The sequence below is a fragment of the Mixophyes fleayi genome, chromosome 8 (genome assembly GCF_038048845.1).
Source record: "Mixophyes fleayi isolate aMixFle1 chromosome 8, aMixFle1.hap1, whole genome shotgun sequence".
Classification (NCBI taxonomy): Eukaryota; Metazoa; Chordata; class Amphibia; order Anura; family Limnodynastidae; genus Mixophyes; species Mixophyes fleayi.
This window is the reverse complement of record NC_134409.1, coordinates 112,904,601-112,927,232: the sequence shown is the minus strand read 5'-3', so window position 1 is coordinate 112,927,232 and position 22,632 is coordinate 112,904,601. Positions and strand designations below refer to the sequence as shown.

At 39.8% G+C, this 22,632-nt stretch overlaps 1 protein-coding gene across 4 annotated transcripts in view; it reads left to right on the top strand.

Moving 5' to 3' along the window:
- Window positions 1–22,632, top strand: part of PHF2 (PHD finger protein 2) — a 189,679-nt gene that overhangs the window by 107,075 nt on the left and 59,972 nt on the right. For all 4 annotated transcript variants that reach the window (XM_075183190.1, XM_075183189.1, XM_075183192.1 and 1 more), the window contains exon 3: window positions 6,001–6,115. In XM_075183190.1, coding sequence (XP_075039291.1) covers window positions 6,001–6,115 — 115 coding nt within the window. The remainder of the gene's footprint in view (window positions 1–6,000; window positions 6,116–22,632) is intronic.

The window sequence follows — 22,632 nt, the reverse complement described above, 5'->3', positions numbered from 1 at the left end:
TAATCCAATCTCTAGCTCTAGTTGCTGCAGACATTTATGTGGTGGCTTCTGTTTTCTTTGGATCTGGGTTTACTCTCTCACCACTTATTGTGCCCAAAATATGACACACACGGTATGCATATAAATCTGTCTCTCCCAAATGGTGTTTGAAGGGTTAATTTACTGGTAGCACTGCTTGACTGGACATCTAAAACATTATATGACTTTGCTCCTGCCTATTTGTATTTGTTATCCATGTTGGTAGTGTATATTATACGCTTTTATTATAACCGGATTTATGTCTATTGGGTTTTTGTAGATTATTATGCATTTTATTTTCTTATCGCTGTTACCATTGAACTAACCAATTCATATGGGTCTGTGACCGTCGTTAATACACCACATTTTCTATATGTAGCGCCTGAATATTTTTTCATTATCCGGTGTGGTTCAGCTTCCTTAGTATTCATTATTAAAAGTGATGTTCAAAATTGTCTAAAACTGTATATCGAATTGGTTTGTTCGTCGAATTGTTTCTAAAATTCGCAAATTGATGTTGAAAATTTTAAACTATTAAGAAACGAAAAATCAAGCTAATTTGGGTAAGGTGAACCGATGTGAGCTAATTTGCATATGGGCGAACAGACATGAACACGTTCGAGCTTAAAGTAATACATTTTAACTTTTCCAATGCGAGCAGAGAAATTCAAATTCAGTAGTGTTCATGTTTGAATTAAAAAAGGTCTTAAAATTCACTCTTAGTATTTAAAAATATTATTCAAATAGTATTTTAAAATAAAAATATTTTAAAATACTAATTTTAATGCACACAGTGAGCATGAACTGCAATCAGCAAATGCGAACTGCACATTTCAAATCCGCTTATATTAAAGATGTTAGGACTCGCTTGTTCTTGTACCCTCGAACCAATAAGTTTTGATAGAATTTTGAAACTTTTGAAACTTTCTTGCAGGCTGTCAGATCTAGAACCGCTGGAGGTTTTGTTTCCTTGACACACATACGTTGTTCATATGTGCGTTGAAATGTACGACTGCCTGTTGCTTTGATTCTCGCACCACCATATCCTAATAGTCTTGGTTGTTCTGTTTTGTTTCTCTTCCTTTTGTAGAACATGGTTGTAGGAATGCATTTCGTTTTACCCACTTATCCTCACCAATTGTGAGGATACCACCTTTAGATGGGATAGCAGTTACCCTCTGTGGGATTCAACTCACTCGGGTAGACCAGAGTATATCCAAAATAAGGCTTTATTACGACAGTACAACACCACAAGACGTTCACAAGATACAGGGTAAATGGTAGCATGTATCCTCCAGCAGACTCTTGTAGTCAGCACTCCAAAGTAATAATCTCAGTCTCTTTCAGAGTCTTATCCTCCCTCAATATTACCGCTACCGTTTAGCTAGACAGTTACTATGTCGCCGAGCTTGGGATACTGGCTCACACAGACCCTGTCCTAGTAAGGTTTCCTCCAGCAACACTACAATGCCTTGCTCAGAGTCCTTTTGCTGATGTCTTGTACACCAGGATCCTCCAAGCTAGAATCCTCCAATTGTTATAATACCAGGTTTAATGTAACCTTTTGCGCCGCACAGCTGACCTACCCAATAGGCCATTCAAGCTTCTCCCCCTCTCTCCTATGAGGCTCCCAGCAAGGCAGTGGTCCTGAGTCACTGCCACTCCGCTTTTGGCGGACACACAGCTCCGCAAGACCTGGAGAGGTAGATCAGGGCAAAGGCAGTACTCCAGGGACTGATTGTCCCTTTCATGTTAGGGCAGAGACCGGGGCCTCAACGCCAGCCTGACTTCAGCTATCACTGGGTAGTGAATGTTCACACCATATTCCCTGTCTTTATTTCTCTCATTTTCAACGGTCCCTATATATGCAATTCCTCATTTGCTCTGCATTACTTTCAGTGTCTATTTCCTCCAAATATGCACGTGCAATGCTTTGGTTTCTGTCTGTAATTCCAACTCTCACTTCTGCATTTCCTGTTTGCGGTATTTGTTTTTGTGCTGGGCAACTTTCATTGCAATGTTTGTGTCCACTTTTTCTGCAGTATGTGCTTTATGCTGTGTCCCTCTCTAGTTTCTCTCCCCTCTCTGTGTGCTTGTCTGTACGGACCTACAACAGTCTGTGCAGCCCCCTCCAGCACTTTTATATTGTCTTTCCATGCATTTCTAGCAGCAGTTTTCCTGCATATCATTGTGCTTTGTCCCCGTTTAACTGTGATCTCTAATGTTGTCTGTGTTAGAACATGTAGGGCCTGATTCATTAAGGAAAGTTAAGTAAAAAAAATGAGTAAATAGTCTCCTGGACAAAACCATGTTACAATGCAAGGGGTGCAAATAAGTTTTCTATTTTGCACATAAGTTAAATACTCACTGTTTTTTCGTGTAGCACACAAATATCAACTTTAAATTTCAGTGTACAAATAAGCTAGCAGTAAAATGGGCAAGTGTTAGGATCTCGGTGGCTTCGACAAGTGACAAATTGTGATGTCTAGACGACTGGGTCAGAGCATCTCCAAAATGGCAAGTTTTGTGGGGTGTTCCTTGTATGCATTGGCTAGTAACTACCAAAAGTGATCCAAGGAAGGACAACAGGAGAAATGGCAACATAATCATGGGCTCTCAAGGGTAATTGATGCGCGTGTGGAGTAAAGGCTAGTATGTCTGGTCTAATCCCACAGAAGAGCTACTGTAGCACAAATTGTGCTACAGTAGTTACAGTGTGCTGCATCGCATACTAGTCAGAGTGTCCATACTGATCCATGTCCACCGCCGAAAGCACCTACAATAGGCATTTGAGTGCCAGAACTGGACCATGGATCAATGGAACAAGATGGCCTGGTCTGATGAATCAAGTTTCTTTTACGGCCCGGTGCGTGTGCGTTTTTTACCTGGGGAAGAAATGGCAAAAGCTGCACTATGGGAAGAAGGTAAGCCGGCGGAGGCAGTGTGATGCTCTAAGCAATCATCAGCTGGGAATCCTTGGGTCATAGCAATCATGTGGATGTTACTTTGACATGTACCACCTACCTAAACATTGTTGTAGACCAAGTACATCCTTTGATGGCAAAGGTATTCCCTGAAGGCAGTGGCCTCTTTCAGCAGGATAATGCTCCCTGCCACACTGCAAAAATTGTTCAGGAAAGGTTTATTGAACATGACATTGAAGATTTTAAGGTGTTGACTTGGCCTCCAAATTCCAGTTCGAGCATCTGTGGGATGTGCTAGGAAAACAAGTCCGAGCCATGGAGGCTCCATCTCGCAACTTACAGGACTTAAAGGATCTGCTGCTAATGTCTTGGTGCAGATATCACAGTATGCCTTCAGAGGTCCTGTGGCTGTCCATACCTTGACGGGTCAGAGCTGTTTTGGTAGCACAAGGGGGACATACACGACATTAGGCAGGTGTTTTTAATGTTGTGGCTGAGCTGTGTACATTTATATAGCTAAAGATATATATTTTAAAGAGAGCCTGTTAGGCCAGATAAAGCACAGTAAAACATGCTGCCTAACAAGTTTTCTTTAAAATGTTTTTTTTTCCACATTAAATACAATGAAAATTGCACATTAAGTTATATTACAGCTATTTACCCAAGAGAGTTTTTTTTTATATTAATAGATATTTCAGTCTATTACACACACAGGATTATTTTGAGAACTTATCCTTTTTTCACTTATAATAGTTTTCCCAATTTCTACAGCGACTACTAAATATTATGACATGATTTAGATACATTTAGAAAAATGACTATTATCTTGTATTTTATTATTATTTGAGATTCAGTACAAAATGGAAAATAAGATGATCACCAGCGAATCATTCTGCATTGATTTGCGTGGTTGCAGAAAATGCGCACAATAGAAAATTATTCAATTTAGCAAGCTGGAAGCCTGTAACGACTTACAATGCCTCTATATTTCCATCCAGAAAATAAACATTATCCAAGTATAATTGTTTGTTATATTGATTGCAGGAGATGTTGCTGGGAGAACACTGATAAATATCAGTGCACATATAATTTTATTTACCTGTCTGCTTTGTGTGTTTGTGTGGTCTCTGCCACCTGTTCAAGTCATTGTTTTCACCTCCATTCTTTTTAGATTCATTGCTCCAAAATTGAGAAGCCTTTCTGTGTGTGTCTGACCATCTGGAAAGAGTCAAACATTTGTGTCACATTACTGTGTGAAAGTGTTCAATTAAAATATAGCAGTGGCAGAAGGCAAGACACACCTTGATTTTAGGATGACCTCATTCTGTGGATGACCCACCCTATTCTGTGTTGTCCTTGCCAAGATACATGTAGATTTTTTTTTTCATTGTAGAGAATCCTATTACGTTCTGAATAAATAATTGGTGGATTATTAAAAGAGAACTCTGTGGCTGAGTATTGCCTCCAACAGATGCATCTCTGGGTAGAGCAGCCTGGAGAAGTTTGACTGTAAACACCGATCAGTCATTGATGAAGCTGCCAAACTGCAGTAACATAAAAGTGAATTGCATGTTATCTGCACCCATCTATTGTATATTAAATATAATATCGTATAAATAAAAGGTTTTTCTCCATTTAATCTGCAAAACCAGTGGTCGAAGTGGAAATTTAGGTGGCGGTATGAAAACTGTAATGGGAATGCAAGTGAATGGAATTTGATAGTTTTACAATGAAGGCGGTAGGAGAAGTGGCGGTATGGCATACCACTGTATACACCCCCACTTCCACCAGTTTGTCAAAAACCTGTATTAGTAAAGTTGACCCAATATGAGAAGGAATCTTGTAGACTTCATAAATAGAAACAAACACACAGAGAGATCCCCCATCACACTGCTATAGCCAGCAACACATCTGCTATTTCTACTGTAGATAAAAATGCAAAAGTCTTAGTTGCACACATTTCCAAATGTATGTTAAAGCCACCCGCTACTCCACGGCGCTTTTGCTAATAGGGTGGTCCTAACTCTAAACAATGAGAGTCCCATATATTTGGGCCATACATATGTGTTTTTAAATTGAGAGCTAACTTACCAAAGAGGTACCCCAGAAGCCTCCAAATAGCAATCCAATGTCAGCACTCCGCCTCAGCTACTGACACCTACATGCCTCTCAGACAAATAAAGAAATGGAAGTTGCTCAATCAATTTATAGGCTATAGCAGACTTCATAAATATACAGTACTAAAAAGTTCTCATACAAATTTACATAAGTCGTGCGTTAAGCTCTTCTGAGCAGAGTTCTTAGAACAATTAAACATGGATAAACTCTAATGCTCTCTATGTACTGCTAAGTACTGCAGGAGATGCCATTGTATTTCAATAGGAATAATAAGAGAGCACTAAGCAGTTATGTGACCATATAAATCCATCAGGCTAGAACAGGTCATATAAGTGAGGTGACTTCCAATATCCTTCTTATTTTACAGTAAGTGGGTCCATTAGTTCTTATAATACACAAGTCTCTATGTGAAACAAGCAATTGTTTCTATGAGATTATCCTCATATCCAGGTGTGTTTTGTTTTTTTATACTTTCATCGTGAAACCCAAGTGACATCACTGTTGACATCATCCAATATAAAGCAATATACATTACAGGAGTGACATCATTACTCACCAAGTTAAAGGACAAGGTTTCAGAATATTTGACATGTAATCATGGCACTTGTGTATAATAATACAAGTAATAATATTTGACATAGCCTAACAGTTTTCATGTATGGCGTGCTTGTGTATCAATGACAGCTATAAAATGTCTCTGAAACATTTATATTTGTGAATATTACTAGCATTAATTGGCATTTATAATTTGTTCCTAAGGTTACAATGAAGAAAATGAACTTGTTTTGAAGCACGACTTGGAATAATTGTGGACCCATATAAAAGTTTCATCTTATCATTATATTCTAGTAATATTACTTTTCTTCTTCCTTACGTACCACTAACAGCTATGTGTTGCAACAAAACTTATTGGTTCTCCTGTGTTTTATTTTTTTCTTAGTGAAAAAGAAAAGAAATTGGCACAAACATGACACAGGGCAGACTACAGAGGTGAAGCCAGTTCAGAATGGCAGTCAAGTCTTTATTAAAGAACTCCGGAGTCGGACCTTCCCAAGGTAATCTTGTGGCATGCTTGTCATATGGAAACACATACTTGGCACTTTAAATTTATTAAAAGTCATTACTCTCAGTGCACACACTTTCTACAAGAAAAGTTGTATCTGTGCTGTTCTATCAATGTTTTTGCTGGTTGTTGACAAAATGGAAAAGTCCTTTGTGAAGGAACTCTAATAGCCACTGAACCTTAAACAAGTCATCACATTTACAACAGGATTTGCTGAGCTAACCAAAAATGAAAATATTTGCCATATGCTATTATATCGCTAGCCTGCTCTGCTACAGCCGAAAGAACTGGCGCTCAGGTCAAACAGCCAGACACTACTGGACGTGGAGTTAGTGGAGTTGACCACACACACAGTTGGATGCATTCATGGCCCGTACGGTTTTTTCATCCGTCCTTCAACATGTGAAAGGTCCGAGTTAGATGCCAATTAGAATTGACAGTATTGCACATATATACTGGGACTGGCGGGCAGGAAGGTCTAGGAGGCTGGCTGCCATGTCAATATCACAGCATGAGTTGCCTGAAAACGATCGTGATGACAGATCACAATCTGATAGGTCATAATCTGACATGTCAGTAAGTGTTGTGCCATCCGCCTGTGTGCATTCGTCTTTCCACTGCACAGACCGGCCACAGTTACACAGTAAGAGATACGGCTGCTGGTTACTTGTGTGTGGGCCAAATTAGAAATATCTCCTGTAGCTCGGGCAGGAAAGATCGGGTCCTGTGTGGCTGGCTTTACATGTATTTTTTGTCAGTGATATTTATAGTCATTTTATGTGAGGCAAAGATAAATAGATTTCATATAAATCTGTGTAAAACATCCTAAGTTTGATTTTAAATAAGAACAATGTCAGATGGGAATGCAGTCTTTATTATAGCAGTGTGCTGCCCACCTTAGACATTAGTCATGTTTAGTAACTGCGCTACTGTACTGTGAATAGAATCGCTAGTTTATATTTTGTATGTGTTTGACATCTGCACAGTACAACTTGTCCTATTCTGTGAACACAGTTTTATTTTACTCTGTATGTTTGGGTGGATAGCAGCCATTTATCCTGTTACCACTATTTTGATATAATTCCCAGTATATCTTCTTATTCTGTGTGTATTTGTGAGTACATTTATGGAACTGTGCTACTTATGTGACAGTAACCTTTTTTTGTGACTCTGTCATTTTGTTGGTGTTTTTTCATTCTTATATGCTACCTCAACATATCTTGGTTACCTAAGAGTTAAATAAAGTGGAAAGTGAAATTATTGCATTACAAAAATGTGAAAGTTTTTATCTGGACAGGTACAAATATGAGGAGGTTAATTACAGAATTTTGGTATTGAACACTGCGCTACTTGTCCAGGAATTCTGTCCTACTGATTTTAATATGCTCAGCAAGTTCATTGTAATAACATACATCAGCCACGTTATGGGTAGCTGCTACACGTTGACTTTATAAGCCATTAAGTTCTCCCTTCTAGTTTGCACTTTAGATGATTACTTGTTTGGTGGGTGTAGTATATAACGTGCTGGTTGTGTAGATGACTCTTGTATTTTCACTATCCTGATGCATAGCAAGCTCCAAGCACTCCAATACACACAATAAATGCAATTAACTTGGTAACACAGAATGAAAGCAAACTGATTGCTCTCCAGGGTTATGTCATGAAATACATTGCTCCGTCTATTATGCTAAGTCAAAGGAAAGAGGGGAATTAACACAACATAACTCCTTACTGCCCGGGCTAAAATATGCAAGTCTTCAATAGCTGACCCTTGGTTGTGTTTCATATTCTTTATGAGTTCTTTACGCTTATAATTATTTAGCCATTTACTACAGTTTATTAAGATTTCTTAACAGCTGGGTACTTGTATTTTGAATGAATAAAATAAGTTTTGATGCTGTTTCCGTTTTACATCATGGGGCGCAGTACTCAACCTAATAGGGATTTGTCTGAAAGACGTAACCGTGACCAGTAGCGGCCCATGTAAGTGCTGTGCGGCTGAGGAATATTAGGCCACAGGACCCACAGGAAGACATGTGCTTGTATTGACCCCCCTCTGACAGCTTATTCATTTATTTTATGGAGAATTTGAATACAGCAACCAATGAAGATAAAATGAATGTGTATATATAGTTCAGGTCGGATCAGACAGTTATAGGTTTGATTGGTATGTTCAAACTTCAAATACACTGTGAAATGGGGTATTAATAGCACCAAATTATAGCAGGCCAAAGCATTAAAACACAGTTCTCAAATGTCCAAAATTTCTGGGTGTCCTTATTCTATTTCTTATTAGCTACTTTTATAGCGCCAATCAAATTACACAGCGCTTTACAGGTAATATGTAATCATTCACATCAGTTCCTGCACCATTGGAGCATGCAATCTGAATTCCCTACCACACACAGACTAGGGTCCATATTGTTAGAAGACAGTTAACCTACCAGTATGTTTTCGGGGTGCGGGGGGAAAACGGAGCACCCAGAGGAAACCTACGATAAAACGGGGAGAACACACAAACTCCACACAGATAAAGCCATGGTCGGAATCAAGTTGTGCTAACCGCCGTACCACGGTGATGCCCAAACTAATATACTACAGTCGTAAGACACCATTAAAAACTGTATTTGCCTTACATACCCATAATTAAATGTAAACTACACCCAATACGTAATAGGATAAGCAGTCATGCACCTGTGTAAGCACTGACACTTTGGTAAGAGGCCAATTAGAACCCTAAATCCTGTAAAAGGAAGAGATAACTGCAGGACAGTGTAAATCATAAACCAACCCCTAAATTCTGGAGAACAGAGAGTCCTAACATTTACATATAGGGTGTGAAATTTTAAAAGCAATGTAATAGATCTAGAAATAGTGCAGATTGAAATAAACAGATACACTAGAAAATAACTCATTTTACACTTGTCTAGTTGATTATTTAAAAATCTCTCATGTGACAGGTCATCTTTAATTGAAATAATGAAAGTGTGTTATTATGTTACCAGGTTTCAAAACTGTAGGAGCAGAATTAGGTTTTTGTTTTTTTAATTTGTTTCAAGTGCAGATTGGGGTTTACAGATCTATTTAATCTATGCCTTTAAAACACAAAGGGGCATATTCAATTGTTGGCGTTACTGCCTAAAGTAACGTGGCACGCACACTATTACCGTCATTACGGTAAAAGTGCACATAAATACCGTTATTACGGTACATTTCACGCTGGATTTCAACTCGCGGCTCGGGGAGCTGCGAGCTGAAATCCGGCTTAGTATTACCGTAATATTGGTAACACTTTTTCCGCTGCGGAAAATGCCAACAATTGAATATGCCCGAAAGTGTACCTTTGCAGAGGTTTGAACAAATGGTATTTAGAAAAGAAAAGCGACAAATGTTTATTTAAATAAGAACAAAAAAAAACCCAACAAGAACTAACCTTATGTAAATTCTGCCTATCAGACAATATATTTGCCAAACATTTAGAATCCATCCAAGAAAGTGAAAGTTTGTGTCCCAGTATCCCTTACATTATACATGGCTCTATCAGACATTTATCTGAGCTTCTCTCCTTAGTACAGTTTCTCCACCCAGAGACTGACTTCCAATTTAGGCCACAGGAAGAGGAATTGCATTCCGCAAGGGCTCATAGTTCCTTATTTTACTACAGCACACTAGCTGTACTTACCTTGTGACCACAGTACGATACTAACCGATATTACTGCAGGCACAGCATTTGACACTGTTCCTGGTCACGACTTCCTCTCCTGCTAGCTGACTGTAGCTTGCGTCCCAGCTATGACCTTACAATCAATATTTTTTTGCATAGCACTCTCTATTATTTATGCTTTCAGGAATAAATATTTTACATGCTAGGCCTGTACTTCATGTTTCTACAGGCTCACAGCATTTTCAGTCTTTCAATGACATGTCATTTTTTACTGTGCTGAAAAGCAATACAGATGGTGTGATATCAATAATTATATAGTAGCATTAAGAATTCTATTCTGTGTTTGAAATACATTCAAGGGGTGAGCAGACCAAAATGTATCTACAGATAAAACTGAGGTCAGAATTCCAGTCTCCTAAATAAAAAGTTTAGATAAACCCTCTCTTCCTATAAGTAGATCATGATCATCATCATCATTTATTTATATAGCACCACTAGATTCACAGGAGTCCGAATATCCTGGAGCTCCACCGCTCACTATTTCTCCAGTGCATATATCCGTCGTTCATGAAGAACTTTGTAATTACGATTGGCTGAAGGCAAGGAGTTGGGGCGCACTGATTGTCCAATCAGTGGTGATTTCACACCTACTGTGTCGGCTCCATTCATGTTGAAATTTCTCTGTGTTCCGAGAACTGAAATAGCCATCGTAACTCCCGTCAGCAGATAATCTCCCTCCCTAAGTGGCTGCCACTATTTTATACGTTTTGTCAGAGGAAAGAGGAAAACAAAGACAACTTATTATTGGCAGGTCTAAAATACACACATCTACAAACTACCCCTCGGTTGTGTTTTACATTCGTTTCAAGCTCTCTATGATTACAATTCTTTATAAAGATTTAATAATAGTTCAGCACTAAACCAACTCTCACCTTCTGGAATTATTATGTACCGTAAATGAAAACAATTAAATATTTTTGTTGAATATATGTTATGATTTGCTAAAATCGTCCTTTCTCCCAAACAGATGGACCAATGTGCGTTCAGCTTTTCATAAAACACTATGTAAAAAGGACTTTATTTCACAAAGGACAGGTCCTGTTTAAATGGGTTGGGTACGGTTTTTCGATGGTGAAGATTCTGACAGTGAGGAGACCTACAAATGAAGACCAAATTTAGGAAAAACCGATTCCAATCTAAATAGACTTAACTGCAAACCAATGCTGCACATCTCCGATGCACTAGCATGCTGACCGCAACTTCTTCCGAATGAAAACCTCTCGGGCACTACTCTTTGACATCATCGCGACTTGTATTAATGTTAATTTAAAGCGGCAATGTCGGGTTAAGTGTTTAAAAAATTAACCTGCAGGCTCCTGACATTGCCGCTTTAAATTAACATTAATACAAGTTGCGATGACGTCAAAGAGTAGTGCCGGAGAGGTCTTCATTCGGAAGAAGTTGCGGTCAGCATGCTGGTGCATCTGAGATGTGCAGCGTCAGTTTTCAGGTAAGTCTATTTAGATTGGAATCGGTTTTTCCTAAGTTCCGGAATGTGGTAATTGTTTTATTACCACCAGTTTAAGTCATGACATCCGCACGTGCGTACCTATCACGCTCATGGGTATTCCAGCAGGCATTTTTGACGAACTGGTAATGTCAGGACGAGTAATGTCAGGACTTTTGTGTACCCAGCTTAACTTGTTTTATCTTTCTTCATTGTTAAGCATTAGCCCCTAATTAGTTTAAATGTCATTTTGAAGATCCGGAACCATATTACTTTTTTTTTTTTTTTTTTTTTACAAACATTAAAGTTGCATTTAACAATGATACTGCATATTCTAGGTGTGGTTTAATGGTCACATTAAGGGCTAAACTATTTTGTTTTTCTTGCAAGTAATCCCCTGTACAATAAATCCATTTGCACTCCGGTAAAAGTCGTATTTATGCGGATGTGCGCACAGCCTCTGAACCAGTTTATCCACATTGATCTTTAGAGTCTGCCTCTAAAGCAATGACATCTTTGTGTCCCCAAGTTCCAGGGTTGGCTCTTAGGACTACACATGTTTTTTGATAATCTTTTAACAATATGAAAAGGTTACCCACTTTACTAATAACACAGTGCCTGTGGACAGCTCTGAGTGCATTGCAGGCTCTATAAAAAATATTTTCTATTATTTAAAGAAAATGAATAGAGAATCATGAATAGATAAGAGCGCCCTGTCGGTGTCTCATGACAACACCTGCCTCTACTAATCTTCCCAATTCTGCAGGAAGTTGTCGGCAGTGAATAACTGTCTCTGTAATGAGATTAAACCCTCATTCAACTAGTGGCTTCTCTGTGCGGGTTTCAGAGTGTGGCATGGGGATTGTGAAGAGCCGCCATCTGACCACAGATGTCTTCCTGGCAGGAGGGTCTGGCAGCTCTTCTGAAGGGGAAGTTGCTCAGCTCTCATCTGCCTGCCCAACTGGAAAGCAATTGAATTGAGTTTGGCTGAGATCGGAAGTAAGATTGTCGATAGTAAAACTAAGCAATTAGTTCAGAACATTAATCATGATTTTTGTGTATGTATATACTTATACTTGTCTGTATATATACACATAGATATAAATATACGTTCAGAGAGAGAGAGAGAGTCTATGTGTGTGTGTATTTATTTTCTAATTGAGGGAACCTGTCAGAGAATAGATGCAAAGTGAAATCTGAAGTGTGTGTGTGTGTATATATATATATATATATATATATATATATATATGTATATATATATATATGTATATATATATATATATGTATATATATATATATATAAGCCTAGTGGCGTGTGTTAGTCTGTGTGTGTGTGGGGAAAAAAACAAGCTGCAGCGCCACCTGCTGGGCGGAGTTATACACTGACCTACTAAATTCTTAGTGTGTGTGGGAAAAAAAACTCAGGGCTGAAATTTGGTATACTAAGATGTTTTTAATTTGTTAATTTTATTTGTTAATTGTTAAAAGTGTTTATAAAGATTTTAAAAAAAATATATATATTTTTTGAAGGATTAGTGACAGTTGGGAGTGGCTGGTGGTTGCCGTGGGTGACAGTTGGGAGTGGTTGGTGGTTGCCGGGGGTGACAGTGGTTGGTGGTTGAGAGAGATCCCTGTGTCTGGATAGACATCTGGATAGATGTGGCGATAAAGATGAAGGATGAGGTGATGGAGAAAAATGATGAGGTGGTGACATGTGGACAAAACCACGTTAAAAAAGGGCGCTTGCTTCAGGAAGTAACGCTCTTCCCGTGAGGAGGCCTGGGCTAGGCCCAAATGCATGACAAGAACCTTTTTAAGACCTTAAGTAGCTTGATTTGACTAGAATGCATGAGTATCATGCACGGGTTAACTTGTGTGTGTGTGTGTGTGTGTGTGTGTATGTGTATATATATATATATATATATATATATATATATATATATATATATATATATAATGATTGCACCTCCTTGCTGATATCCAGTTAGAGCTAAAACAAGAAGTTATGCTTTCAGTGATGTATGTATTTTCATGCTCTTTTTGTTGCAAGTGGCCCCCTATTATTGTAAAAAAAGGAATGGCATTCTGTATATGCTGCTCAGAGTTGTACAGAACACTGAAAACCCCCGGCCATGCAGACCACAACTGTCAGTAATATTTCCTGCATGTCTCTTTGGAGTTCCAGGGGCTCAGCGCCAGCCTGACTCCAGAGGCTAGATTTACTAAACTGCCGGTTTGAAAAAGTGGAGATGTTGCCTATAGCAGCCAATCAGATTCTTGTTGTCATTTATTTAGTACATTCTACAAAATGACAGCTAGAATCTGATTGGTTGCTATAGGCAACATCTCCACTTCTTCAAACCCGCAGTTTTGTAAATATACCCCCAAGTGTGCAGCCACACTCAACAGTATGCTGCCCCCATGCCAATGTATAAAAATACAGCAGCCGCTATGAGGTAGCCATTATGTGGGCTTCACGGTTATTCATTTTACCAACTGATTGGCTGCATTCTCATGAAAATTCATTTAGTTTTGGCTTACTAGACTCTAATGTAGTAGTGACTACATTATTATGAAGAATGGTAGATTGCCTGTATGGCGTAACTAAGCAGAGGAATCATCTCTGGCAAGTCCACTATGTTTATTCAGCAACCGTTTTACAGGAAACACTGGTTTCAACACAAGTGCTTTCTCAGTTTATTATCCCTTTCATTTTCATACTTCTTATGCCAGTACTCCTAAGTTGTTTTGCACAGCAAACTATGAAAGGGTTTTCCAGCCAACAGCTATTTTTATGTTGGATTGTGACAAAGAAACCTTGTAATTTCTGTGCATTTGAACCTTTAGCAACCCAACATTGATTATAAACGACATGCAGGATGCCCGCTCTGCCAACTAGGGATGATCTGGTGATCCATGGACAGAACACTGTGACTTCCCTGGTAGGAGATGGGGCACCCTGTAGGCGATTTCCAATTATTGTTGCGTGGCTATGAAAGAGCTTCTACATAGCAACTCAGGGTTTTTACCACCATGACCGCAACAGAAGCGGTTAAGGAGTGCAGGCGAAGTGTGTTTTGTTTTTCAAATAACTGCTGCATGCGCATTTCGGAAAAATAAGTTTGGGTTGGTAAAGAGGGTGTTATTTATTCAATGTACAGAGTTTGGCTTAAATTTTTGATAAATCTTAAAATATATATGGAAATAATGTACACCCTTCTGCAAATTATGTGGAGTGCTTTATTCAGGCCATAGAATGTCAACGTAACCTTTGCTATCCTTAATAGTTTACATTAAGAAGTACAATATAGACAAATATAATTGGAATAAAACCTCTGACACAGTGACATAGAGCTACAGTCATAGGCTGCTAGATGCAGACAAGCACTGACTGGCACACAAAGATTGACTGCCTCTACCTCCCTCCTGCCTTCTTTCATTCCTACCAGACGCAGATTGTCCTTCCTGGGATTTCATTCCTACATTTTCTACGTCATGTATATTTTTTAACCTAAAGGATAATACCTCTCACTTGCTCTCCTTATCTACATTATGGGAATTCCTCTTTTAGGATCCCATGTTTGCACTACTGTGGACCCCATAAAAGGATTGCCCGATAAGTGAGAATTCCGAAAGTCCAGTTCTATCTCACTCCTGCCTCCTGCTCACGTCATTGGTAGGGAATATAGATTGTAAGCTCCACGGGAGCACCGATGTGAACGATTAAATATTCTCTGTAAAACGTGGTGTAATATGTAGGCACTATATGATAAACTGTTAATAAAAAAAAAATGCAGAAGCATACCTTAGACACAAAATAAAAGTGTAAATATCCTTAAACTAGGCTACCTAGTTGTGGAATTATCGTTTGCCAGTAGGCAGCAAAGTTCCACACGCCGAACTTTACTACCGTATAGAAATTCCAATTTCCTATATAGTCCAAGCCCCAGGTGTGTGAACTGCTGCAATTGGTAGCCGAGCATGGGGAACAGCAGGTATCCCTGTGGGATTGGATATTTAAGACAAAATATGTACATTATATAAATAAGGTAGACTGTAAAGCCAGATAGATTCATTTGTGTAAGGAAGAGTTATTAGTGTACTCTGACATCATAATGCATGTATGATACAGATATTATTTACAGAAGCGTATTATATGCATTTGTGAGTCTGCACAATGATTCAGATTTTGGAGTAACATTGACCTTTGATCTACTTTTATATATATATATATATATATATATATATATATATATATATATATATATATATATATATATATATATATATATATAAAAATATGTGTGTGTTTACAAAGGGCATATAGGGTTATAACTAGACTCTATCTGCACTTAGGTAAATTTCCACAATATCTTCCACTTTTACATTATTATTATCACAGATATTTATATTACTGTTTTGAGGCTATTAGCCGGTGTCAGAATTAGTAATTATTTTACTGTTTTTTTCTCTGTGAAAGTTGCCTAGTAATCTGTGTGTAACCGACAGGCTGGTCTCAGCAGTATACTGTGTCTGTCTGACAGGTTGCTTTCTATCTGCGGGTACTCTGCCCTAGACATGGTTCTGGAGGGATGAGTGCTTTAGATCAGTTTTGCCTTATACATATCTATACAAATATATATCTGTAGAATCTTTACTGATTCCTTCACATAGTTATCAACTTATTGTTGAGATTTTTCTACCGTGAGGATTATTCTATCATATATATTAACACAAGATTGTGTTGAGGTGTACAACCCTATGGTTATCCCTGTAGTGTTAGGAGATATGTATGTGTATTTATATAAACTCATAATGCTATGTATATGCACTTAACTGAAACTTTTTCTCTGTTTGGTCCAGAACTGGACAGTATGATTAGCCAAGCAACCGGAGGTAAAAGTACTTTCCTGCCGGTGAATGTCCCTAAACCACGAACTCCGTGTTTTGGGTCTTTTTGGAAATCCTTTCTTGTGAACACAGGGTATAAAGTTCAGCCCGCCAATAGAGGTAGACTCCTTGCAACATGAGGACAGTCGCAAACGGGTAGATATGCTTACTCCAAAAGACATCCAAATCACAGGATCTCAAAAAAAAAAAAAGTAAATAATATTAATCCGCATGACGGGACCTTCCTCTCCTCGCGACTGCAGGGGTAGGGAGTCACCTACAATTATTCAAATATCAGTGTGCAGAGTCCACCTGAGATATTTGGATCTTGGGGATCATGTCCAGAGTTGCAAAAACACTGGGGGTTTTAATTCAGACCTGTTCTTGGTGCCCAATAGGACGGTTCGTTTCCATCAATACTAAACCTCAAGGGGCTAAACCAACATCTACGAGTAGACAAGTTTCGGATGGGATCAGTCCTTTGTTTTTACAGTAGGAAGCTCCCATTATCAATTTAGGGCATTCCCCTTTGGCTTTCCACAGCCCAGAGAGTTTTCACAAAGATTATGGCATTAATGGCAGCACGTTTACGTCCCTTGGGAGTGAACATTATTCCTTATTTCTCCTCAAATCCTTATCAGGTCCTTTTCTCTATCAGCATCTGAACCTGCCTATTCTAATTCTGGAGCAACACGGTTGGATAATCAATTATTCCAGATGCCAATTGATGCCCTCACAGAGGATAAGGTTTCTAGGATTAATAATGGACACCACTTTTCAGAAGATCTGTCTCCAGAACCTTCTCTACAGCTACCTACAACTCTCTGTATGGTTAATCCTGAGTCACCATTGTCCTTCCATGTGCTTGGGCATGGGGATTCTAGGGTTGATGCTATCGACGTTCGAAACCCTCCCATACGGTCATTTCCATTCTCGCACGTTCCAGTGGAATCTACTAAGACAATGGTTGGGTCACCCTTTTTTCATCTGGAGACCCAACGAATCAGACTCTCCAGGGAGACTTGTCAACTTCTGAAATGGAGGCTAGTTCAAGAGCTTCTCACGGTGGGCCAATCTCTTGTCCTGTGATCTTGGATTCTGGTGACCACAGATGCCGGTCTGAAGGGCTGTGGAGCTGTTGTTCTCCAGCTTCGTCTCCAGGGTCTTTGGACAGACAGAGAGGTGCTTCGGCCCATAGATGTTCTCGAGCCAGGAGCCATGTTGTTAGCCCTCCAGGGAGCTCAGTCTCTCCTTCAAGGAAAACCAGTCCACCTCCAATCCGTCAATGCCACTGCAGTAGCATATGTAAATTGCCAAGGAGGAACAAGAAGCGCAGGAGCTATGCAGGTAGCGAAACAGATCTTCTTGTGGGCAGAGAAGTTCGTTCCAGCAATTTCGGCAGGGTTTACTCCTAGTGTGAAAAACTGGAAGCAGATTATCTCATCAGGCATGCAATTCTTCCGGGAGAATGGGAACTGCATCCTCAGGTGTTTCAGGAGTTTGTCTGGAAATGGGGCCTGCCAGATCTGGATCTGATGGCATCCAGACACAGTTCCCGCAGATTCTAAGGAGAGTACTGTTGGAAGGTCTTCTGGTCATTTTGGTGGCACCGAATTGAACCAGGCGGTTCTGAGTCGCCAACATCTTGCTTCTTGTGGAAGGTTCAGGCTTGGCTCTTCCTCTCAGGGCCGATCTTTTCAGTCAAGAACCATCTACACCATCCAGACTTACCTCTCCTGGCTTTAATGAGGTGGCTGTTGAAGCCGACCTCTGGCGGTTGAGGAGTTTCTCTTCCAGGATAGTGGAGACCCTCATAAAGGCTCGGAAGCCGGTATCAGCTAAGATCTATCACAAGGTGTGGGGGATCTATGTACAGTAGTGCGAGAAGAAGTGTCATAACTCTGCCTCTTTCAGATTAACAGTTTTCTGACCTTTCTTCAGGATAGGTTAGTTTAACACTTAGTTCTTTAAGGGCTCAGGTCTCTGCACTTTCCATTTTCTTTCAGCGCCGGTTGGCTTTCCTCCCTGATGTTTGTACTTTACTTCAGGGGGTGACTCATGTTCAGCCACCCAACGTTCCTTCGTTGGCCCAGAGAAATTTGAACCTGGTTGTTGAGGTTCTTCAGTGCCCTCTATAACCCCTGGAGTCGGCTGATCTGCATTTCTTGATGTGGAAAGTGGTGTTTTTGCTGGCCATTGCATCTACTCAACGGGTGTCGGAGCTTGGAGCCTTGTCCTGTAAGGTTCCTTATCTGGTGTTCCATGAGGATAGGGCGGTTCATAGGACCGTACCTACTTTCTTGCCTAGGGTGGTTCCAGCCTTTAGAGAAGGGATTGCTCCTTCTGGTCCTTCTTCCTCTGTTAGTCTAGACGTGGTCCAGGCTTTACTGGTTTAAGTGGACAGGACTTCTGCTTGTTGCAGGTCTGAATCTTTTTTTGTTCTTTACAATTCTCATAGGAGAGGTTGGCCAGCCACCAAGCAGACCAATAAGCTTGCTTATGTGTGTAGAAATTTACCTGTGCCTCAGGTTCTCACGGCGCACTCTCCCTGTGCGGTGGGGGCTTCCTTGGCTGCTCGCCATGGAGCATCTGCTAAGCATCTGTGTAGGGCGCGACCGGGTCCTCAGTTCATACCTTTACAAGGTTTTGCCAGTTCAACAGTTTTGCGCCTGCGGGCACCAGTTTCGGCTGCAGTGTTTTGCGGGCTGGTAGACCAGAGCATGCCCTCCCTTAGGGAATACTTTAGAAGGTCCCCATGGTAGCAGTGTCCCCCAGAGTGGATGATTTTTGTACTTATGTTAAATCTATTTCTCCGATTGCATCTTGGGGACAATGCGTTCCCTCCTTTTTGCTGTTCTACGGTTAGTTGTGTTGTTGAGCCCTTTTCTTGGGACTTTAGTATTACTGAGGTCTGTGGGGTTGCAGAGGGAAGGAGTCAACAGTAAACTTAGTTGTTAACTATTTAAGTGCCAACTCCATGCGCCCTCATATAACCCCATGGTAGCAGTGTCCTCCAGATGGAATCGGAGAAAGAGATTTCAAGTGAGTACAAAACCTTCTTTTTTTTTACCACAAATATGTTTTCTGCTTTTGTCCATTGTATAAATGTTAGATTCGGGCATTATGCCATAACATGCCTCTTGGTGATCATGCATCCATACTGTGTTAAAAGTTGTATATAGGTTTGAAGATAAGTCAATTGATTGTCACTAAAATATGCCCAGGGGCAATCGCAGAATTTTACGCAGAAAGCACACCCTCTTCATATTTTGTCAAAGTAGCAAAACACACACATAAAATGTAAACAAATATTCAGTGTACTGATTCTCTGTATCACCACCTGCTGGTCATAAGTGGTAATGTTGAAGAATAATTAATGCACTCTGGAGAATATCAGTGTGTAAACAAATCCACTTCTAAGGCTATCTATGTTTTAAAAAAAAGAAAGAAGAGTTTTTGAAATATTCAAATAAGCGCCTCCCCATCTATAGGAGCTTTATAGTGTGTGTCCGTGGTGCTCAGTGGCAGCCTCAGGAAATTAGAGGGATTTCCAGTGTGTTAGGATATTCCCTTGGCACATGTTCAGATCAAAATAAAAAAGAAACAAATATAGTGTGTACTGTAAAAAAACTATTTTAGTTGTGCAAAAAAAGACCATTAGGCCGCTCAATATTGATGAATAATCAGTTTGCTTCAAACAAATGAAATTTCTTTTCCCAGTCAATTCACAGAAGACTGGAACAACATGTAAAAAATTATATAAAACAAACATAGTGTAGACCAGAAAAAAAAAACCTCTAAAAAAAAATGTACAACCACTACTATGTACAAGTAAGACTAGATATAGTAACAAAGTTGGTGGTTTTATGCTCCAGTATAATTAAAAATAAATATATTTGAAAGCTGAGAGTTCTACGGTTTAAAAGCACTGTGGCCCTAATCAGGGGAGGGCTGGCAAATTTTAGGCCAGGGAGCAAGACTCCACTCAGCAGTCTATTTTAAAGGGAAAAAATGAGGATGGTCCAGTGACCCAGCCCAAGGTAGCCAACTTATTGGACCGGCCCGGTGGGCATATGCCCAGCCAGCCCCTGGCCTTAATAGAGGGAAGTGCATGACTTAAGTAGGCAGTGGCTAGACTTAGGGCTTTGCAGGTTTCTATCCTTTGCCTGCTGTCTGTCATTTTTGATGGGTTTAATTCTGATTAGTTCATGTTTTACCCTGCCACTTGATCACGGTCAAGCTTTCATAACGATTAGGATTATCACATGATTAAATCTGTAAGTTGAGCTTAGTAATTAGATAAATAGTATGGTATGAGAATAAACTATAACAAAAAGTAAATTCTTCTAGCAAAAATGGCCACATTGATATCCCATCATGTTTGGATCGTTACCAATCGTAAGATGCCTGCTAACGGCCTGTGTGTGCAGTCATCATCTGACCATAATTACAGGCCCTAAAAGTGTGTCGTAAGGAGCAGACGCAACAAATAAATTCAGCCTTCTGTGTGCAGTTCTGTTCTGCCAAATTTTCTTTTTAATGGTAAATGTTTCCATCCAGCAGGACAGTAGCTGTGTGTGGCCTAATTGACAAACCTACAAGCATTAGAAGATATATGGAGCCAGGTTTCCATTGTAATCTGGTCTTCATGCCCTTTGCTTCAACAACTAGATCTGTGTAGTTCTGCCTTCCACATGTGTGCACGCAGATTTCATCACTCAGCAGTCAGGCTGGAGAACCTATTGCAACCCGTGTGGCTAGCATTAGTAATAACCTTATAGAAGCAAGGGAAAGCCATGCAACAGGAATATTATTATACATTAATCTGTTAATATGTCTGCATACAAATACAATTGATGGTGGAAGACATTAGGGTAATCATCACCATCATCGCCATTTATTTATATAGTGCCACTGATTCCGCAGCGCTGTACAGAGAAGTCATTCACATCGGTCCCTGCCCCATTACAGTCTAAATTCCCTAACACACACACAGACAGAGAGAGAGAGAGACTAGGGTCAATTTTGATAGCAGCCAATTAGCCTACTAGTATGTTTTTGGAGTGTGGGCGGAAACCCACGCAAACACTTTTTAGAGGGTCAATAAAAAAAGGAAACAATACTTAAATATAATAATATGATCACTTATACAAGTTTTTGAAGTTTTAATGACCTTCCCCTTTAACTTACAGAATCTGGAACAAGATGTACAAGGAACATTGTAGTAAGCAAAAATGGTTCATTTTCAATGATAAATGTTACATCCATAGGCAACAGTTGTGTTCAGGTTTACCTACACTTTATTCCTACATCAGTTTAAATGTACTCCAATGTCATTTACATCCCCTCTGATTGATTTTTATGGATTTCAGAATTCTAGGGATTTTTGAAAAGACTCCCCATCATATTCCAAAGCTTTTAAAATTCACTCTGCTAAACTTTATAGCTCCTTTGTGGAACAGGGTTATCCAAGGTTTATCCTGGATAGAGCTCTTGAGGATATTGAGAATCTTGATAGATCAAGCTTATTTGCTTCCTCTAAAAAACATGTAACCACAGACAACTCCATGGTTTTTGTAACTCGTTTCAACAGCCTGGTGAGTGATATTATTATTATTATTAATATTTATTTATAAGGCGCTACAAGGCATCCGCAGCGCCGTACAGAGACAAACAAAATCACAATACAATGGGAGACAGCACAGTACAGTAAACACAGCAACTCAGTACGCTCAATGCACAGCTAGAGAGGGCAGGGAAGGGGGAGGGAGGATCCGAAAACGACGGGGCCCAAGAAGGGGGGCGCAGAAGACAAGGAGACCCCCAGGGGGGAAGAGGGAGCGAAAGTGGACGTGGGGTGGAGGACCTTTGAGGAGGAGGGCTAATTAGCTGGAGAGCAGAGTTGGAAGTTGTGGAAACAGGAGGAGAGATGGCCCTGCTCAGAGGAGCGTACAATCTAAGGGGAGGGGATATTAAGTCCATAGTGAGGAAGAATGCTGGATTATTGGTACTAGACGAATATATTGGTCCATCTATTAATAAGAACAAAATTACCATGTTTAGGAGATGTAGAAATTTGAAGGAACAATTAGCCCCTAGCCTCTTTAGGAATACTTTCCCCACTTCGAGTCTGCCCTGTAAATCATATTTAGAGTCAGGTAGATGGTTAAATAGAAAAGAAGGCTTCTATAAGTGCGGGAGATTAAAATGTGGCGCTTGCACCTATGTTGATCATCAATGTACAGAATTTTCCTCCTTTGTTTCAAATGAGAAGTTTCCCATTAAGAAATCCTTAGACTGCCAGTCTGCTTTTGTGGTCTATATGATTAATTGTGGGTGCGGTATCCAGTACGTGGGACGCACCATAAGATCTGTTGGTATACGGTTCCAAGAACATAGACGCAACGTACTGAAAGATATACAAACACATCGTCTCTCTAAACATGTT